The sequence below is a fragment of the Centrocercus urophasianus genome, unplaced genomic scaffold (genome assembly GCF_019232065.1).
Source record: "Centrocercus urophasianus isolate 14NV4802_14NV808 unplaced genomic scaffold, USGS_Curo_1.0 seq_38, whole genome shotgun sequence".
Taxonomy (NCBI): Eukaryota; Metazoa; Chordata; class Aves; order Galliformes; family Phasianidae; genus Centrocercus; species Centrocercus urophasianus.
In genome coordinates, this window is record NW_024884955.1 from 2603363 (window position 1) to 2620677 (window position 17315).

Consider the following 17315-nt stretch of genomic DNA (forward strand, 5'->3'; position numbering starts at 1 on the left):
GGGCCGATCCAGTGCTGGAAGGCCAGAATGGAGCCCACACCATGGCACATGCTCAGCTTCCAGGTGCAAAGCCATCCCACCCCTCAGCACTTCAAAGTCTTCCCACCGGCACCCTAGCAGGCAGCGGTGAGCCTCCCCATCTCCCCCTCACCCCAAATTCAGGACTCAGCAACTCCAAGAGGCTGCCAGCTGCACAGATGGTGTACTTGTTAACACCATTTCATCGGGTTTTTGTCGGAGATGAGCTGGGTATTATTTCACCTGGCTCATTGTTAAGCGGTGGTTTTTGAGGTTGAGCAGAAGAGATCAGCTCCCAATCCCATTTCACGGTGGCTGATCCCGAGTAGCCTGTTGGCTGTGCGAGCTGCAACAAGCTGTGTGTGCTCGGGAGACATCACCCACTGCTAGCACAGGCTGCTTTCTGCCCACAGAAGGGGCAGCAATGTTTTTTCTTACATTTTTATGCTCAAAAGGCAAGGGGAGCTGCTCAGATGTTCATGTTCTAAGAGCGTGGTTTTGCAACTGAGTTTCTGATCTGTATTTTAGTCTCCGTCACGCTGAGCTGAGCGTGGTGAGAGCACACAAGCCCAGCCTGCTGCTTGTGCTCACTGGCGCGTGCCTAATTTCTTTTTAAAATCAGACCCTTTAGGGGAAAGTTTCTCCTTCCAGCTCTTCATGCCCACATCTTGCATATGCAGGCGATCAGGCACACCTCTGCTCTGCATGCAGATAAAGGCACGCAGGTGCCGGCAGGGATGGGGAGCGTGCAGCAGCTGCAGAACTCTTCCCATGCTGCCGTGGGGTTTCTGGGTTCTCCCTGTTGTGTGGGGTTTGCTGGCCCAGGGCACACAAATCAGACACCCAAAGCAAGTGGGGGACCCTCTGCAATGCCCCAAGTGACATCTGTATACGTGCTGTTCAACAGCACTGCCTGGCCCAGGAGGGATCACAGCTATCTGGGAGACCACTGTCATATCCTGATACTGCCCAAGGTTTTGGCTAAGCATCCCCATTTTGGAATGAGAAAGTTTAGATCAATGTCAGCATCCCTGCTGGCAACATCAGAGCTCGTGATCATTGGGGTTAGGGCAGATTTTACAACCTGTCACTTGATTTTCAGATTGATGGCTGCCTGGTGCCTTTGGGGTTGGACGGAATGATCTCCAGAGATCCCTTCCAACCCCTACAGTCTTGTCATTCACAGCTTACTGAACTGGGGGTACCACGGCTTACTAACGCTGACCCTAACCCCACAGCATCAATGGGGAAACCAAGGCAGAGGCAGGGGGAGCAGAGACCCGAGCCCTCCCCATAGTTCTGAGGGGCCATGGATTTCACTCAGCCTTCTCCTCTCCAAGCGTCTGGAAAACAGGAACAGGACTAATGGTTCTGGTTTTGGTGTCTCCCCAGGTGCGAGGAGGCAGCAGGGCAGCCAGGGCGATGGCAGCTGGGCAGTCGAGCGGTGCGTATCAGGCAAGCATTTGTAGAGCTATCAGGCTCCAGCCCTACAGCTACAAAGACTTTTCTCCCAGCAGCATGGGACACTAGTCCTGCTCCCCACGTAGAGCCCCACAGTCCCCAAAAGTAGAGGAAAAGCCTGATTTTATCTGTTGTGGTGTTCCCACTATTCAAGCCATCACTATTCTGTCTGTGCTCCCAGCTCTGGACTGATTCAGGGTGCACTGTTGTGAAAACCCCAGTGAACACACCGCTCTTGTTGCATGTGTGGGTGAGCAAATTATTTTACTTCCTACATTTGGGAAGGTATTTCTTTGTCCTCTTTCTAAGGCTTAGCAAAACACCATATCATAAAATTGTAGAACCATTCAAGTTGGAAAAGACCACTAAGATCATGTAGTCCAACCAAATATCCACAAGATAGATCTTTTATTGGACATTTTTTTCTGTTCTAGGCTAAAATCTGAGTAATCTGAAACAAAAGGACATCCTTGCGTGTGACCCAGGAGCACGGCACAGCCCTGAACATGACCACAGAGAGCTTTGCAGAATTCTTGAACAAGCTCAAGGAAATCCATGAAAAAGAAGTTCAAGGTAAGGAGACATGATAAGTCTTCTTAACAGCTGGACGAAGTCCATTCCTTTTTGGTGCTGCCTTCATCTGCTTGGTTTCAAATAACCCTCTGATGGTGTGTTTCCTCCATCTTATTGGGATATAGCTTGGATACGGAGGGAAAGAGGGAATGGGAAAGACACAGCGGTCTACAAGGAAGAAGCAACAAGAATTCAATGCCGTGTTGTGGAAAACCTTAGATAGTTTATTGCTCTTGGGAATTTCCCAGTCATACATCATTAAAGTAAGAACTGTTCAGTTAAGGAAGCAAATGCCAAATCCAATTGCTTTCCTATTAAAACAATTCCCAGTGTCAGCATTATGAACAAAGCAACAGTGCTTTTGGAAGATTCTGGCTTATGAATTCATTTTAGTCTTTGTGATTTCGGGCCACGGGAGAGTTAGAGGAAACTGTTGAGCAATCTAAACCACATGTTTACATCTATTTTGCATAAAATGGATTTGACAAAACGTAACATCTGCAGATCCATCAATGAAAGTGTTCTTGTTGAGCTGTAAATATTCTCCGAGACGCTTTGCAGCCCCCAGAGCTATAAAATACTGCCCACCTGGGAAATGTCTGCTGTAGCTAAAAGAACCAGAAACAAAGCTGTAACAGACTTTTGGGGGAGGAGGGGAAATGCAAATCCATTAAACAGTGGAAATGCAAAACCTGCTCCCATGCTGTACAGCTTTGCCAGTTATGTCAAACTGCGGTGTCGTTTGGTGCAGGATGCGTGCTGGTCTTTCTCAGGTATGTGGTTTGCAAAGCGTAGAAGTTCCTTTCAGGCAGAAGTCAGGTGACTGCCTTTTGTTTCTGAGGTCCTGTGGGATTTGCAATTAGCACCCATCTCTCCATCTCTCCATTTCTGTTCCTTGTTCCAGGTCTGCAAACAAAGCTAACGGAGCTGACGACAGAGAAGTGCCGGTGAGCAGTGCCTGGGTATCGATGTCCCAGCGGGTGGAGGGGATGGGTTTTAAGACTTCCAGGCACTTCTGTGCATCACAGAGGTGCCTACAGCCGTAAGCAGGTGTTTCCCTGTTTTAGAGAGCATCCTTCACCTATTTGGCAGTGCCAAATTTAAGCACCAGCAGTGCAAGCAGTACAGTGGGCTCAGAGCAGAAACCCTTCCCACAGTCTAGGCACTGAGAATGAAGCCATAGGTATTTGGAGAAGCCCAGTAACTCTCTTTTCCTGACTCTTTTCTTGCATTAGCGATGCCCAGAGAATTGAAGAGTTGTTTGCTAAAAACCACCAACTAAGGGAACAACAGAAGGTCCTCAAAGAAAATGTAAAAGTGCTGGAGAACAGGTAGGATTTCATGGTCAGCTGTTTGGTGTCACTCACATCTCCGGGTAATGGTGAGGAGTGCACTATACTGCACAGGCACGGTCCCATTTCCTCATATGAATGCATGGTAACAAGCTCCCAACCATGGGTTTTCATCCAGGCTGCGAGCAGGTCTCTGTGACAGATGCATGGTCACCCAGGAGCTGGCAAAAAAGAAGCAGAATGAATATGAAAATTCCCATTTCCAGAGCCTCCAGCACATCTTCATTCTCAGTAGGTACCAAGGTCTGCTGTAAGCTCAGATTTGGCTTATTGGGGCTGTTCTGATACCTGCAGAGAGCCACTCAGTGGCTGAACAAGCAGGAGGAGTTTGGTGATGGGGAGGAGGGAGGGAGGGAGTGATGGAAGCATGGAGGTGCTGAGGAATCACGTCTGACAGCTACACATGAAGACTGGAGCTGGGGTTTCAGCCCTCTGTATCTCCAGAAAAAGGAGAGATAAGAGGTCAAGCACCATCCTGCTCCATTCAGCACCCAAAGGCTGTGGCTCTCCTGGTGTCTCTTTGTAGCCAATGAGATGAGCCGCCTGAAGGAGGAGAACAAAACTCTCAAGGAAGAACTGAAGAGGCTCCAGAGTCCAGAGTAAGTGCTCTCTGAATGTCATCCATGGCACAGGGTGCTGGTGTGGCTTTCCTACCACTGAGCAGGGCTACGTCTGGACCTTTGTGTCCACAGGGATAGTTTCCTATAGGCATTAAGACAGCAAAACACTTTTAAAGGTCCAAGTCCTCATTGAGCTTTGCTCATTCCCCTCTTCTCATTCACCCAATAGCTGAGTCTTTGGGAACATGGGGATCCAGTGATAACAAGGGAAAGACCTGCTCCAGCAGGTTAATGCTGAAAGCCAAGGAACCTGCCAGGCAGGCTGATACATACAAATCAGCTCATTCCTCAAGGGCTTAAAGTCCAGAGGAATTAGCACCGAGGGATTAGTTTAGAAATGTGTTTTCTTTGGAGCTCAGAAGCACTGCCTACTTAAAGAGAAACTCACTTCTATCCTCTGATGCTCTTCAAGGTCTGAGCAGTTTGGGAGCTGCTGATCCTGTTGGGTTTGCTAAGCACCGAGCTCTGCTCCTCCCTGGGCTGCTGCATTGGAAGGTTCCAACCAAACACCCATGTCTTGACATCAAGGTCTGGTCAGGACTTGATTGGTGACCAAAGTGTGGGGCTCAGACTCAAAGCAGCTCCCTCCAAGGGACACACTATCTCAAAATGGTGACACTGGGAGCTCTGAATCCAGCCCTACACCAGACAGGGATGTACAGATCACAGAGCTTTTGCAACTGCTGCAATGGGGTTTTGTCTTACCCAACTTCGTGGCTCCCCATAACATTACCCATGGGCAGGTGGGGAAATCAGACCTTGAGCTGTCATGCTGGCTCTGTCTCATGCTGTGGACTGCAGCCAAGCCAGTGATAACCTGAAAGGGAAGGAGGTGATGCTGAAGATCTGGTCTATCCACATGATATATAAATATGTATATTTACACATCTGGTTCTGTAACTCAAAGCTGCTGCTGCAGTGGCTCTCAATCTGATGATTCCCTTCTCCCATCCCTTCTCATCCCTCTGTGCCTTTTTGCTCTCTGCAGGGACAGGATCAAGTACCAAGGAGCCATCTCCAGGGAGCACAGCTCCACACCCAGCTCCCCACTGCCATTACTGTCCCCCACTAGCAGGAACACCAGCGCCGACAGAGCGGTTCTTGGAGCAGCAGAGGACTCCCAGCACGGTGTGCCGGGCCTCGAGCTGGGGGAAGGTGGGTGCTGTGGTCCAACCACCCGCCTGGGGTCCTAGAGATGAGACAGAGTGGCTGAGCCATGGGGCAGAACTACTCAAGGAATGGGCCTGGAGAGCACAGTGCAAGCTGCTGGCAGCTCAAATGGATGCTCACACGGAATAGGGACAATTATGCTGCTCTGCTTTGTGCAAACAGTAGCTGGGGGTGTCTGGGTGCTCTTGCTCTAAGACAGGTTCTGTGCAGGCATGCAGCCACCACCCATATGGTGCAGAGACCATATGTTTGCCTTGGTGCCAGTTATGCATGCAATGGAGAGTCCATTCATTCACATACTTGCTAAAACCAGAAGGAATTTTCAGTTCAGTGGGACTGTTCCAGAGGCTGGTTTTGTCTTTTGTTTGCAGAGAAGACCACAGGACAGAGAAGCTCTCCTTGCAGCAGGATTTCCCCAAGCACTATCCTCCAAGAAGCCAGCCTGGCAGAAATGGTGAGTAGACAGAGGGAGCCCAGGGCTGCTCCCTGTTTGCATTGGGTGAGAAGGGGTTGAAACGGATGGAGAATGAGTAGGAAATACTTAAGAGGGTAAAATAACTACCTAGAATTGGGCAGAATGCTGTTGCCAGGGATAAGGAGGAAAACCCAATGATAGGTGCATGCTTTGCAGGAATTGCCACTGTCTGCTAGCAAATCCTTTAGATTTTATCATAGGCTTCTGTTCCTTGTTGGAGGAGAGTACATCTTCAGTTTGCCCTTCATGACAACACATCTAGCACCCCCGAGTCCCCTCCCCGACACAATGGCTCCTCTCTTGCTGAGAAAATCTTTCTCATGAGGAGATCATCTCAACTCATGTATTGGTGCAGCTTATTCTAAGTGATAATCAGGAACAAGAGGCTGCAGCACTGTGAACGATGGCAAAGCCTGGAGAGCATGTGAATGGTGGAGATTTTGGATATACAGAATACAAATGCAGCACAGCAGACCTGCCCAAGAGCATCGCGGATATCTCTCCATCTGCAGCATAATGAACAGTGGTGTTTGCAGAGGAACTGGCATTCACTGGTTACCATTTTGTGTGTAGATACAAGCCAGCCATGCCTTTGAAGCACAGAGCATGTATCAGCTGAGGGATGCTGAGTGATACGATGATTTTGGGCACTGGGAAATGAGGCTGCAGGACCTGGAGCCCTGCTCTCGCCATGGGAACCCAAGCCCACACACACACCCACACAGCCGCTTCTGTTTTAGCACAGCCTTTGCTTAGCTGAACTGTGCAGAAAACCTGAAGGAGTGGGTGAAGTGAGGTTCTGGTGAGGCTGCCGGCAGGCTGCAAGGATAATTAATGTGGGGATCGCAGGAAGGACTGGTGACATCTCTGTTAAGCAGGGAGAAGTCAAGTCAGAACACGTGGTGAGCCTTCCGCAGCAGATGGGATTGCGATGTCCTGGCTTCACTGCTGGGTCTCTGCTGGAAATGCACCCCCAAAGAAATACCAGCAGCATGGAATGAATCCCAGAGTCCTGAGCAATGGTTGGGGAATTTGCAGGGTCTTATCTTGGTTAAGCCGCTGACTTGAGACAAGGGATGTGGTCTCTTTGGCCACAGATCAGTGCAGCCAGAAATTAAAGAATATCAAGGAAAACACAAAGGGAAGCTTTCCTGGGAAAGCCAAAACAATTAAGATTCAGCCACTGATTGGAATTATATCAAATCACTTCTTACCACCTCTGAGGTGGGAGCTGTTGTAAAAGCTGATGGGGAGTCATTGGTATGGAACAGCAGGAGCAGTTTCTGTTACCACTGGTGAGGAGTTGGGTCTGCACCCAGCACAGCTCCCAGAGCCACATGGTGCTCTCAGCGGCCCAGCACACATCCCACTGCCTGACCCCACTTTTCCTTGCAGGCATCCCAGAGAATTGCCAACCAGCTACACGGCACCATCGCCCTGGTGAGGCACAGCCTGGAGAAAAGTCCTTCGAGGGCTGCAGTGTCTCCACCGGCCAGGAAGATCCCACTGCCACCAGAGCAGGAACGCAGCCCCAGCCTGGAGCCGTGAGTCCTCTGCTTGTGCCCCTTGCAGGAGCAGGACCCCATTAGGCAGCACCTAAATTGTGATCCCTTTTTGTCCACCTTCTTGTCCACACTTCTCACAATGCCCACAGCCTCAGGGAACAGGGGAGGGTCTCCCAGTTGAGAAAAATGACTGGAATCCAACTCAACCAGTCCAGTCTCGTGTTACTTCACCTTCAGATAGACCCAGGCGCCTGTCCCCAGCCTGCAGAGTAAGGACCTGGCTGAGCAGGAGGCAGCAGTCCGTGCTGCTCCTTATCTATTCTAATGGGCTTTTATGCAGGGCTCAGCGATTCCCAGGGCTTCTCCTCCCCATTGATTTTGGAAGCACAAGAAGCTGTTTGGCTGCAGACTGCCAGCTGCCCACAGTGGGAGGGATCTGCCCTGCATTCCCAAGAACTGCTCACACACAGGGCAGTTGCCAAGTGAAGAGCAACATCAGGGACTCAGTTTGCATGGGCAGGTTCATGCACAGCGCTGCCTCCTTGGCACTGCTGAGAGATCTGCTCCGGAGTGGGGCTGGGGATCGCTCCTCTGTCATCAGATCTTTCAAGCCACTGGGAGAGTCTGGGGACAGCCATGCTGGGAGGCAGGGGGCCTCTGGATGCACGGTCTGGCTTGGCCGATGGCTTCCAGGACAAGAGGTACTGGCTGTAATTCGCTCCAGGAGTGGTCCAGGTTGAATACTAGAAGAAATTTCTTCTCAAAAAAAAAATTGGTGAGGCACAGGCTGCCCAGGAAATGTTCAGGAACAATGGAGATGTGGCACTGATGAATGTGGTCAGAGGGCATGGTGGGGTAGATTGGGGTTGTACTTGGGAATCTTAGAGCCTTTTCCAACCTTAAGGATTCTGTGATTCTATGATTCTCAGCAGCAGTAAGTGGTCACCACATCCCCACCACCACCTGCAGGAGCTGGAAAATCATGAAGGTTCCCCCCAAAACGTGATTTCTTTCCCATATCTTTTAGTTACTTAACAACAACCAAGCCAATCTCCCCCAAGACTGCTCCATCCTATGAAAGCCTAAAGCTGACTGCCCGCAAAGAGCAGCTCTGCCTCCTCAACAAGCACCTTGCCCTGCACCAGCTGGGGCTGGCAAGTGGTTGCGTTCCACCCGATGGGGACAGCAGTTTCCACAGCCGTTTGCTCAGGGCCACAGATGGTGGTGGCAGGACAAGGCCACGTGATGACTGGGATGACAGAGCTGCCCTTCTGAAGCTCCCTGCAGCTGTGGTGTATGTGAGGGACCAGCACCTGGAGGGGAAGCTGCACCTCCTCAAGCACCGTGAGCGGCTGCAACATCTGGAGCAGCAGCAAAGCCTTCGGGTCAGGGTGGATGGGGAGCCCAAAGCTGTGCCCAAGGAGCGGCCACTGTCCCCATGCCTGAGCATCGCAGTGGGATGCAAGGAAGAGAGGATGGAGGATGCTGCAGATGGGAAGGTGGAGAGAGTGCTCTGGTTGAGCCGGGATGGCTCTGAGCACCGAGGAAAGGTGGAAGCATTGAAAGACTATGGTATGGATGTCCCACTGGACCTGTCAGACACCAGGCGTGGGAGGGGAATGGGACGGATCAAGCACCAGGAGGCCACCAGTCCATGTCTGAGCCCAGGGGACAGCCCCATGCATGGCTCCTGCAGAAGACATGGGATGGAGCGGGACAGCTCACAGCCTCACAGCTGCTGGCATGATGCTGCCCAGAGACAGGTCACAGAGCAGCCTGGTGCCATTAAGGAGGAGGAGGAGGAGGAGGAAGAGGAAGAGGAGGCAGCTATGGTGAGTACAACTCAGGTTGGCATCACACCAACCCCTTCTCTCCTGTTGGAATTCTGGTGCTCAGTGCCAGTGTCATTACAATCACAATTAACGTCCCATGCTGAAATGCCCTGGAAACAGGTGGTTTTGTCACCAACAGGTGTTTGGCAGTGGTGTTTTCCACTCAGCTCAGAGGAAAGATCTGCATCATTCCCACTGGTTTGGGTAGAGATGATGCTCATCACAGTACTTGTCACAGTTAGTGAGATGGGACTGGGGATGGCCCTTTTCTCCCACATTTGAAGGCAGTGGTTCTATTTATGGTACTTATGGGATTTCTGCACTCACTGTCCCTTACAGCTCGCTCTCTCCCGGATGCATCCTATAAACAAGTCACCACCAAGCAACACAGAGACTCCTCCAGAGCCCAGGGTGAGACTGGTAGCCAGTGCACAGAAGGAAGAACCAGGTAAAGAGCCTCAGGCGAGCCTGACATCTGAGAAGGCAAATGCCAAAGGTGCGTTTTGGTGTGTGTGTGAAGGCAACCTGCAATGGGAAACAACTTTTGCAAACACCTGCAGTGCCTGCTGACCACAACAGGTGCTCCCCATCCTCCCAAATTGCTCTTGTGCACAGGGGGAGGGATGCTGTTACCTGCATTCTTCCTTTTTCCCCACCCCAACCCCTACAAAGCCTTTTTCCATCCCTCAACTGAGCTGTGCCCTCTGGCTGAGGTGCTCCCTCTCGCTAATGGCTGTGGGGCAGGGCTGGGTTTGCTGGTGGGGGGAAGCAGAAGCCATGGGGAGCACAGTGGGCAACACGTCCGTGTGGAGCTGACGGAGCTCCTAGGAGCAGACCTACTGGCTTGGCCAGAATGTTGAGTTCACCTGGATTAGTTGGTCTGGGCGTGTCGGAGTGGTTTGGGAACACTGGGAGCGGGATTTTGCACAGTGGGGAAAAAAAAAAAGGGGGGGGGGAGGAGGGAAGCCCTGTGTGATTTACATGTTAAGGAGATATCATCATAACAGAAGAATTTCAGCTGATTACATTCTGGGTGTGGGAAAACACAGAACTTTCTTCAGTTCTCACCTGAAGGCTGACACAAAGCCCAGGACGAAGCGCACAAATACTTCCTGTGCTTTCTATTGGACCTTTAACCCCTGGAAGGACAGCATGAGGATGGGGTTGGGTTTCAGGGATGCTAAAGGTGCTGGGCAGGGATGAGGACACAGCTCCAAACCTGTTGGTACAAGGGGGGTGCAGATGAGGCAATGCTGGGTTCTGGCCCAATGCAGGAGCTAGGTGTGTGCAGATACATGCCAGGAGTTGTGTGGCCTTGGGGCTGTGTGTGGCAAAACCTCTTTTGCTGAGCAGGGAAGAGGCTACACCACATCTCCTGCTGCCAAAGCTGCCAGCCATGACAGGGTGCAACTTTATTTTAAGAGAGGTAATGGCTGTAAGTTGCACCAAGGGAAGTCCAAGTTGGATGTTAGGAACAGTTTCTTCTTCAAAAGACTGGTGATGCAGTGGCACAGCTGCCCAGGGAGGTGGTGGGGGTCAACATCCCTGGAGGTGTTCAGGAACTGTGGAGGTGTTGCACTGAGGGATGTGGACAGTGGGTACAGTGGGGTTGGCTGGAGTTGGGCTTGGGGATCTTAGAGTTCTTTTCCAATCTCAATGATTCCGTGATTCTATGAATGCAGACACCTCATAATGAAGGCTCTCCAAGCCTGGTCCTGTGGCTCTGTATCATATTCATGTGCTTGTTGCCCCCTGTGCCAACCAAAAACCCTTAATTTTGTGTTTCCTTAGATGATGATGATGGTGATGATGACGAGTCCACAAAGCAGGAATCTGATGAGGCAGATACAACAGACAGCGAGGTTGGTTGGCTTTGGTTTCTTGGGTGAAACAGTGCCTTTGGACCAGGAATTCCTGTTCTGGGAGCACCAGGAGGTGCAGGACGGGTTGTCCCTGCCCAACTCCCTCCAGGAGGTGACAGCTCTTCCTGCATCAGGTGCCAAGATCCATTTGCACTCTGTTACCCAACTGGTTGCTGAGGGGTAGATATGTCACTCTTTGTAGATAGGTTTCTGAACACCAAACCTTGTTACAACTCTGTGGTGATGGTTGCACAGGTCCCTGGCAATTCAGCCAGGCTGTCAGTGCACTGGCAATCAGGTATTTCGTAGATTGATGGTTCTTCTCATTGGTGCAGGTGGCTTCTCCCTATGAATACGACGTCCTGCAAGAAGCCCAGTCAGAAGGGAAATATTTTTGCACCAAAGACAAAGCTCATGCACTGCAGAAGAAGAGAAGAGGACAGGATTCCTGGACAAAAGGTGAGGAAGGAGTTTCTCATTCTATTTCCTGAGGGGTTCCTTCAGTGCAGCACCCGAGGGCTCTGGGCACTTTCCTATTCATGGGTGTTCTTCTGCAAACAAACCCCATTGTGCACACCTTTGCCCAACGTGACACAGTAGAGTCTTATGGTTCGCTGCAATAAGCCATACTGGACCATGCTTTTGGCAGCAGTATCCCCAGTCAGAGCAGAGCTGTTAATGGAACTGAATGATCTTTAAGGCTCCTTCCAACTTAAGCCATGCTTGTTGGCCAGAGAGCACCCTGAGCACCTAACTGCTCCACGTCCATCCTGTTTGCTCACCACTTGGGAGGAGCTGGCTGGGGACAGCCAAATTCCCAGCAGCAAGCTGTTGACATTCAGATCAAGGATTCTGCCAGCTCTGTTGACTTTCCACTGTGGCCTCAGAGCTTTTCCCTGGCTGACAAAGGAATGTGTTGGGCCCACACTTCCTACAGGTGAATGAGCAGAGAGCTGTTCCTGATGAAGATGAGGATTAGCCAGTGTGGCCATCAAGCCTTACATATGGCCCTGTCACACTCTCTTTTGCTGAGCTTTGCTTTCCCCCTGTGCAGTCCCTGTTTTGGGATTAGACCACATCAGCCTTGTATGTGCAAATCCTTTACTCTGCAGTGACCTCTTGGGCTCGTCTTGCTGTTAACAGGCTCCAAGAAGGCAATGAGAGGAAGAAAGAAAGTCAAAGTGGAGCAGTGCTCGCTGGGGATGACAGAGAAAGCGGAGAGCTGCTTGGCTTCCCACCATGACCCCTCTGAGGAGAGTTAACTGGGTGGTGCAGAGACACATGGACACTGCAACTGAAGGAGAAGAGCTCAGATCCAGTATTCCACCAACACCAAGAGAGCAACTGCTGTCCACAAGGACCCATAAGAACTATTTCAGGAGCGGAGCACTCTCGAACCCTCCCTGGGTGCGGCTCAAGCATGGACCTTCACCTTGGTGCCAGGAAGAGGGACCATATTCTTCCTCAGGATTTGGTGTTGGGAGGAGGGACCCCAACCTCACTCCCTGTGGCCCAGAACCCAGTGCCCACCTGAGCAATGCAGGTCCCTTTGTCCCTATGCATCAATTCAATCCTGACCTGGGTTTCATACAGGTGTGGATCTTGTTTGAGCTGCAAAGCCCATGGATTTCTTTTTGAGCACATGGGCCAAGCAGATGAGACACATTCCCAGTGAGGGAAGGGACAAGAGCATGAGAAAGGACAGCATGCCTGAGGTGTCCGGTGTCCCCAGCAGAGCCAGGTGTGTGGTCCTGGCTGTGCCCCACGGCACAGCCCCAGCCCAGCAGCTCATGCAGAGAGCTTGTTTTCATATGGATAAACTGTTCTCATGCAATTTTTCTGAATCATGGCCTTCAGCATCGACTGATGGAGTGCTGCTGCTTGGGATGGGACTGAAGAGCAGGAGTGAGCAGTGCTGCACTATGGCAGGGCTGTTCCTTGCACACGTGCAGCAAACAGAGCTGAAGCAAAAGTGCCAGACACAGCACGTGCCCTGTGTGGTTCCTTCCCACAGCCACTTTCTCTGCCTGGCACTGCTCTTATTTTACTGAGGGTTTGTTTGTCCCATTCACATGGGGGGGAAGCATGGCAAGCCAAACCCCCAGCAGGATGCACAACTGGCACAGGCATCTTCTCCGCATTGTGTTTCCATCTTCTTAGAGCAAGCCAGGTAAAATAAAAATAAATAATAAAAAAAGATAAGTATGCGTATATATATTAATAGAGACAATAATGATAACATTAATGATAAAGCAAAAAGACTCACTGCAGCCAAGCAGGGAGAGAGCAGGGCTCCTGGGCCCGGCGCTGAGAGCAGACAGCCGCGGGCGCGCAGTGCCGCCTGCCGGGCAGAGCCGCTCCTCACTGCGCCCCGCAACGCCTCCCCTGGGCTGCGGGGTAAAGGGATGGGAAGGAAAGGAGAAAGGGATATAAACCTGAAAAAGGTCCCTCTGCAAGAAGACAGCCTTAGACCAGGACAACTGAAGGAGGGAAGGATTTTTTTATGCAACTATAAAATCATCCCCTCCCTTTGATGATCCCTCGATAAGCAGAAGTGCTGCCAAGAGAAACAAATTCACCAATATTTTGTTTCTTTGCAGTGCACTGCACAGAATTCACCTTCTCTTATTGGACCTTTATTTATTTATTTATTTATTTGTGTTGCCTCTTGCCTTTTTCCAGTAGACATTCTCAGCTAGTGCCCCCATACCTCCATGCATAGGTGTTCCAGGAGTTTGGAGGTGACACATATTTCGTAGTTAGGACAATCCCATCACTATGAAAACAAACAAACCATGTTGTGTGGGTTTTTTTTTTTCTGAATCAAAGGACACGTAGCAAGTTGCTGGAGGGAAATCATGCTTCGCACACCACAATCCATCCAGCCCTGTAATGCTGCCCTCACCCAGCCCCTGCATGCTGACATCCGCCACCATTCTGCAGGGCCATGGGTAACTGCTGGAGTCCATCAGTGCCTGTAGTTCTGCTGCCAGTCTCTTGCTTGTGTGATTCTTGACAGATAAATGCAAGTATTGGTTTAGTGATGTCCAGGCAGGCTGAGGCTTGAGCTTGTTCTGCTATAAGGAAGGAAGCTCTGAGCACAGCACTGCCTTGTGCAATGACCCAAAATCTACCCATGATGAATGCGTGAGTTATGTCCCTTGGAGCAAAAAAAGCAGAAGAGAGGCTGTCCCAAAACCAGCTCAGTCCTTCCGGAGGGCTGGCAGTCCATGTTGGTTTTGTTTGAATAAATCATAGATCTGCTGCCATCCATGTAGATGTGCATGCAGGTGGCGTTCCTGTGCCCATGAGCTCCTTTCCCAGAGAACAAGATTGGGAAAGCAGCTTGGTTGCAATTGGCTGCGCCTGAAAATTGTGCAAATCTGAAAGAGCAACAGGGTAAGCATTGCTGTTCTGATTTAGCCATCAGAAACAGCATGGCTGGCTGCCTTGCTGCCTGTCATGCAAAACATTTCCGATTGCAGACCACTCCAAGCTTTTTGCTTGCTGATCCTTAAGCATTTGTAGATGCTGAATCATTCTCCCAGCACTGCCGGCTGCTCTCAGCCCACAGACCTGGGGGATGCACAGCAGCCCCTTGTCCTCAATGCATCAGCCTCCCACTGACTCAGCAGCAAAGTGACATTTCCAGCTACCGGTTTGTAAAGTGCTGTAAGAAATATGTTTGCGCAAGCCTCGATGTGAATATAAATCTCCACCTCAGGGGAAAAAAAATGCCACCACACAAAGGTTCCTCTGTTGCACTGTAACTGAGCTGCTGCTGTGCAGGGAGGCAGCAACAGAGCTGGGAGTGAACAGGGCCGTGCTGGGATGCAGGAACTAAAAGCACCAAAAATAGAGAAGTGCACGCCAGATTTTCCTCCTTCCCTTAAAGCTTTCAGCAGTGTCATTCCCTCTACAGCAGGAGGTATTTTGAAGATATCCTAAGGCTGTTTCTTTTTCATGAGGCTGTCTGCCACTTTCTCTGTAGTGAAATCCCTTTAAATGGGATCTGCTCAGTGATGCCCATTTATAGTGCTGGCTTTGGGAACACAGCTTCACCCCTCCGCTCACCGCAGGAACACTCATTCCAGGCATTGCTGCACTCTTGCTTAAGTCCCGTTTGGGGGATATGTGTGGGATGGACAATTGGGTGAGTGCTTCCCAAGGTCAGGCACACTCTGCAGGCATGGTGCGGGCAGCCACGACCCCACAGCTTGCTGATGTAGGACAGCTGCAGTGTTGGGACAAAGCTTAAGGGCAGGAGTTGAAGCCATACTCATTCACATGGGAATGGTACCCTGCAAAAACTTCTGAGGCATAATATATAGGGCTGGAGGAGCTCAGGAGAATGCGTAATCTCAATTGTGGCAGCTGGAATGGATGTGGCGATTGTGACGGTGATCACTTTGACTGGCTGTGATGGTGTTTGGAGAGGATTTCATGAGGATGAGGGGTTCATGGCACAAGACCTTGGGCTGGAGCCTGCTCAGGAGAGGGGAAGAGAATCACAGAACCACAGCATCACTGAGGTTGGAAAAGAGCTTTAAGATCCCCCAAGACAAACCCCAGCTCACCCCCCACACCCACATCCCTCAAAGCCACATCTCCACGGCTCTGGAACACCTCCAGAGACAGCGACCCCACCACTCTGGGCAGCTGTGCCACTGAATCACCACTCTTTTGGAGAAAAAGTTGTTTCCTAACAGCCAACCTGACCCTCTCATGGCACAGTTTAAGGCCATCACCTCTCATCCTATCAGTGCTAGCTGGGAGCGCAGTCTGACCCCCCACCTCAGCCCAACTTCCTTGCAGGGAATTGTCCTGCCTGATGTCCCCTGGGCTTGGGCTCCACACTGGGGGCTGTCACAGTGCTGACCAGGCTGCTGCAGGGCCTGACACTGATGGGTGCAGGATGTGCTGCTGTAACCATGGGCTAAGGAGAGTATTTCAGCAACGGCCTATGAGATTAGTGCTGTTTTTCAAACCATGCCCCAGTGTTTGGGCTTAGGGACTAAAGCAGCATTTTTCACTGTTTCCCTTTCATTCCCCACATGGCACAGGCTGGCAGAGGAGAGCACCTGAGCGACATGAGACTGCAGAAGGACTACACTGTGCTCAGGATGGAAAATGTACAAAGATTCCTTGTGCTTCATCTTCGTACGAGCAGCTGCTCCAACTGGAAGGCTGCTCCTCTGGCTTCCTGCCTAAATATATTCCTGACCTGCTTATCTTTGCTTGAGCTCAGGCCATGATTTTGCAAAAACATAACACCCAGCCCACGGATGTACTTTAAATGCTGTCTCATATCAGATGCTCAGGCCAAATCCTGCAGCTCTTGGATGTAGGAAAAAAAAACTCTCAGTGTCTTTGGTACCTCTGCTGCCCACATAGTATTGGAATAAGGGCCAGAACAGGGCCTTATTCCAGCGACTCCTGGCTAAGCAGCCACGTATCCACATTCCTCAGGGCATCCAGTAAGATCCATCTGTTAGTCCAGGAGCAAAGTGAACTGAGTTATGTATTGGAAATTCAAAATAGTGCTTTACATCCAAGAAATGATGCTGCTAGTAATGCAGAACCACCTGCTTTCACCTGGGGCTTGGCAGAAGTTAAGATTCCTGTGTGTTCCAGCTTGGAACTTGGAGCTGTGCAGACACACAGAGACAATCCCAACCCCTTTCCAAAATAGGATCCCTGTGTTTGCAGCATGCTCAGCTAAAGCAGAGCTTTCCCAGCTGCAGCAATTCCCCATCGCAGGGGAGCAGCAAAGAACAGAGATCCCCCTGCCCTGCACCCAGCCCCTGCCTTGTGAGAGCAATGCAGTGAGGCCACCCATCCCCTTTTAGCAGCAGATCCATGAAATACAGCACTGTGCCCACTGCAGCCACGCTCTGTGATCCCATCAGATGCAGATGAAAGGTCCCAGCACTGCAATACTCACACCTCTGATTTCAGCTCTGAAGGCAGCAGCCCACCAAGCGATGGAGGCCACCTCCTCTGCTTCACCCAGTGCTGACTCCATGGGGGCAATTTGTGTCCTACAACTGCTTTTGCAAGGATAGATGAAGAAAAAAAATTGCCTTTTTTTATGAATGTATTTGAATCTTGAGTTCTAGAGAATTGTTTACAGGAAGCCTAGTGAGGTTTCCATGCCCATTTATCCCTTGGCTTATTTGATTAGCCTGCCAGCAGGAAGGATTTTAGTTCCGCTTTATCCCAAATTATTTTTTTCACAGCTGTGATATGAGATGGTTCTGCCAAGTAATCTTGGCTCAAAATCTGACCTATATGGAATATCATAAGGTACTGAGGATGTTCTCAGGACCTTGAGGGGAGACTTTACACTGTGCTCTCTTATTATAACAGTCTTTAAATGAGTGCCTACAAGAAAAAAATTATATCTCCCATCTTATTGCTGATATTATTAGATGTTATAGATGTGAT

General features: G+C 50.5%; 1 protein-coding gene across 1 annotated transcript; it reads left to right on the forward strand.

Annotated features, from left to right (window-relative positions):
- The first annotated feature begins 1985 nt into the window (after positions 1 to 1985).
- RBBP8NL (RBBP8 N-terminal like) lies at positions 1986 to 12130 on the forward strand. Its single transcript, XM_042832247.1, has 13 exons — positions 1986 to 2052; positions 2957 to 2999; positions 3288 to 3383; positions 3523 to 3635; positions 3931 to 4003; positions 5013 to 5179; positions 5566 to 5648; positions 7065 to 7213; positions 8202 to 9006; positions 9346 to 9502; positions 10798 to 10868; positions 11204 to 11327; positions 12012 to 12130. Exons 1-13 carry the CDS (start codon positions 1986 to 1988, stop codon positions 12128 to 12130), a joined length of 2067 nt encoding a protein of 688 aa, XP_042688181.1.
- The last annotated feature ends 5185 nt before the right edge of the window (positions 12131 to 17315 follow it).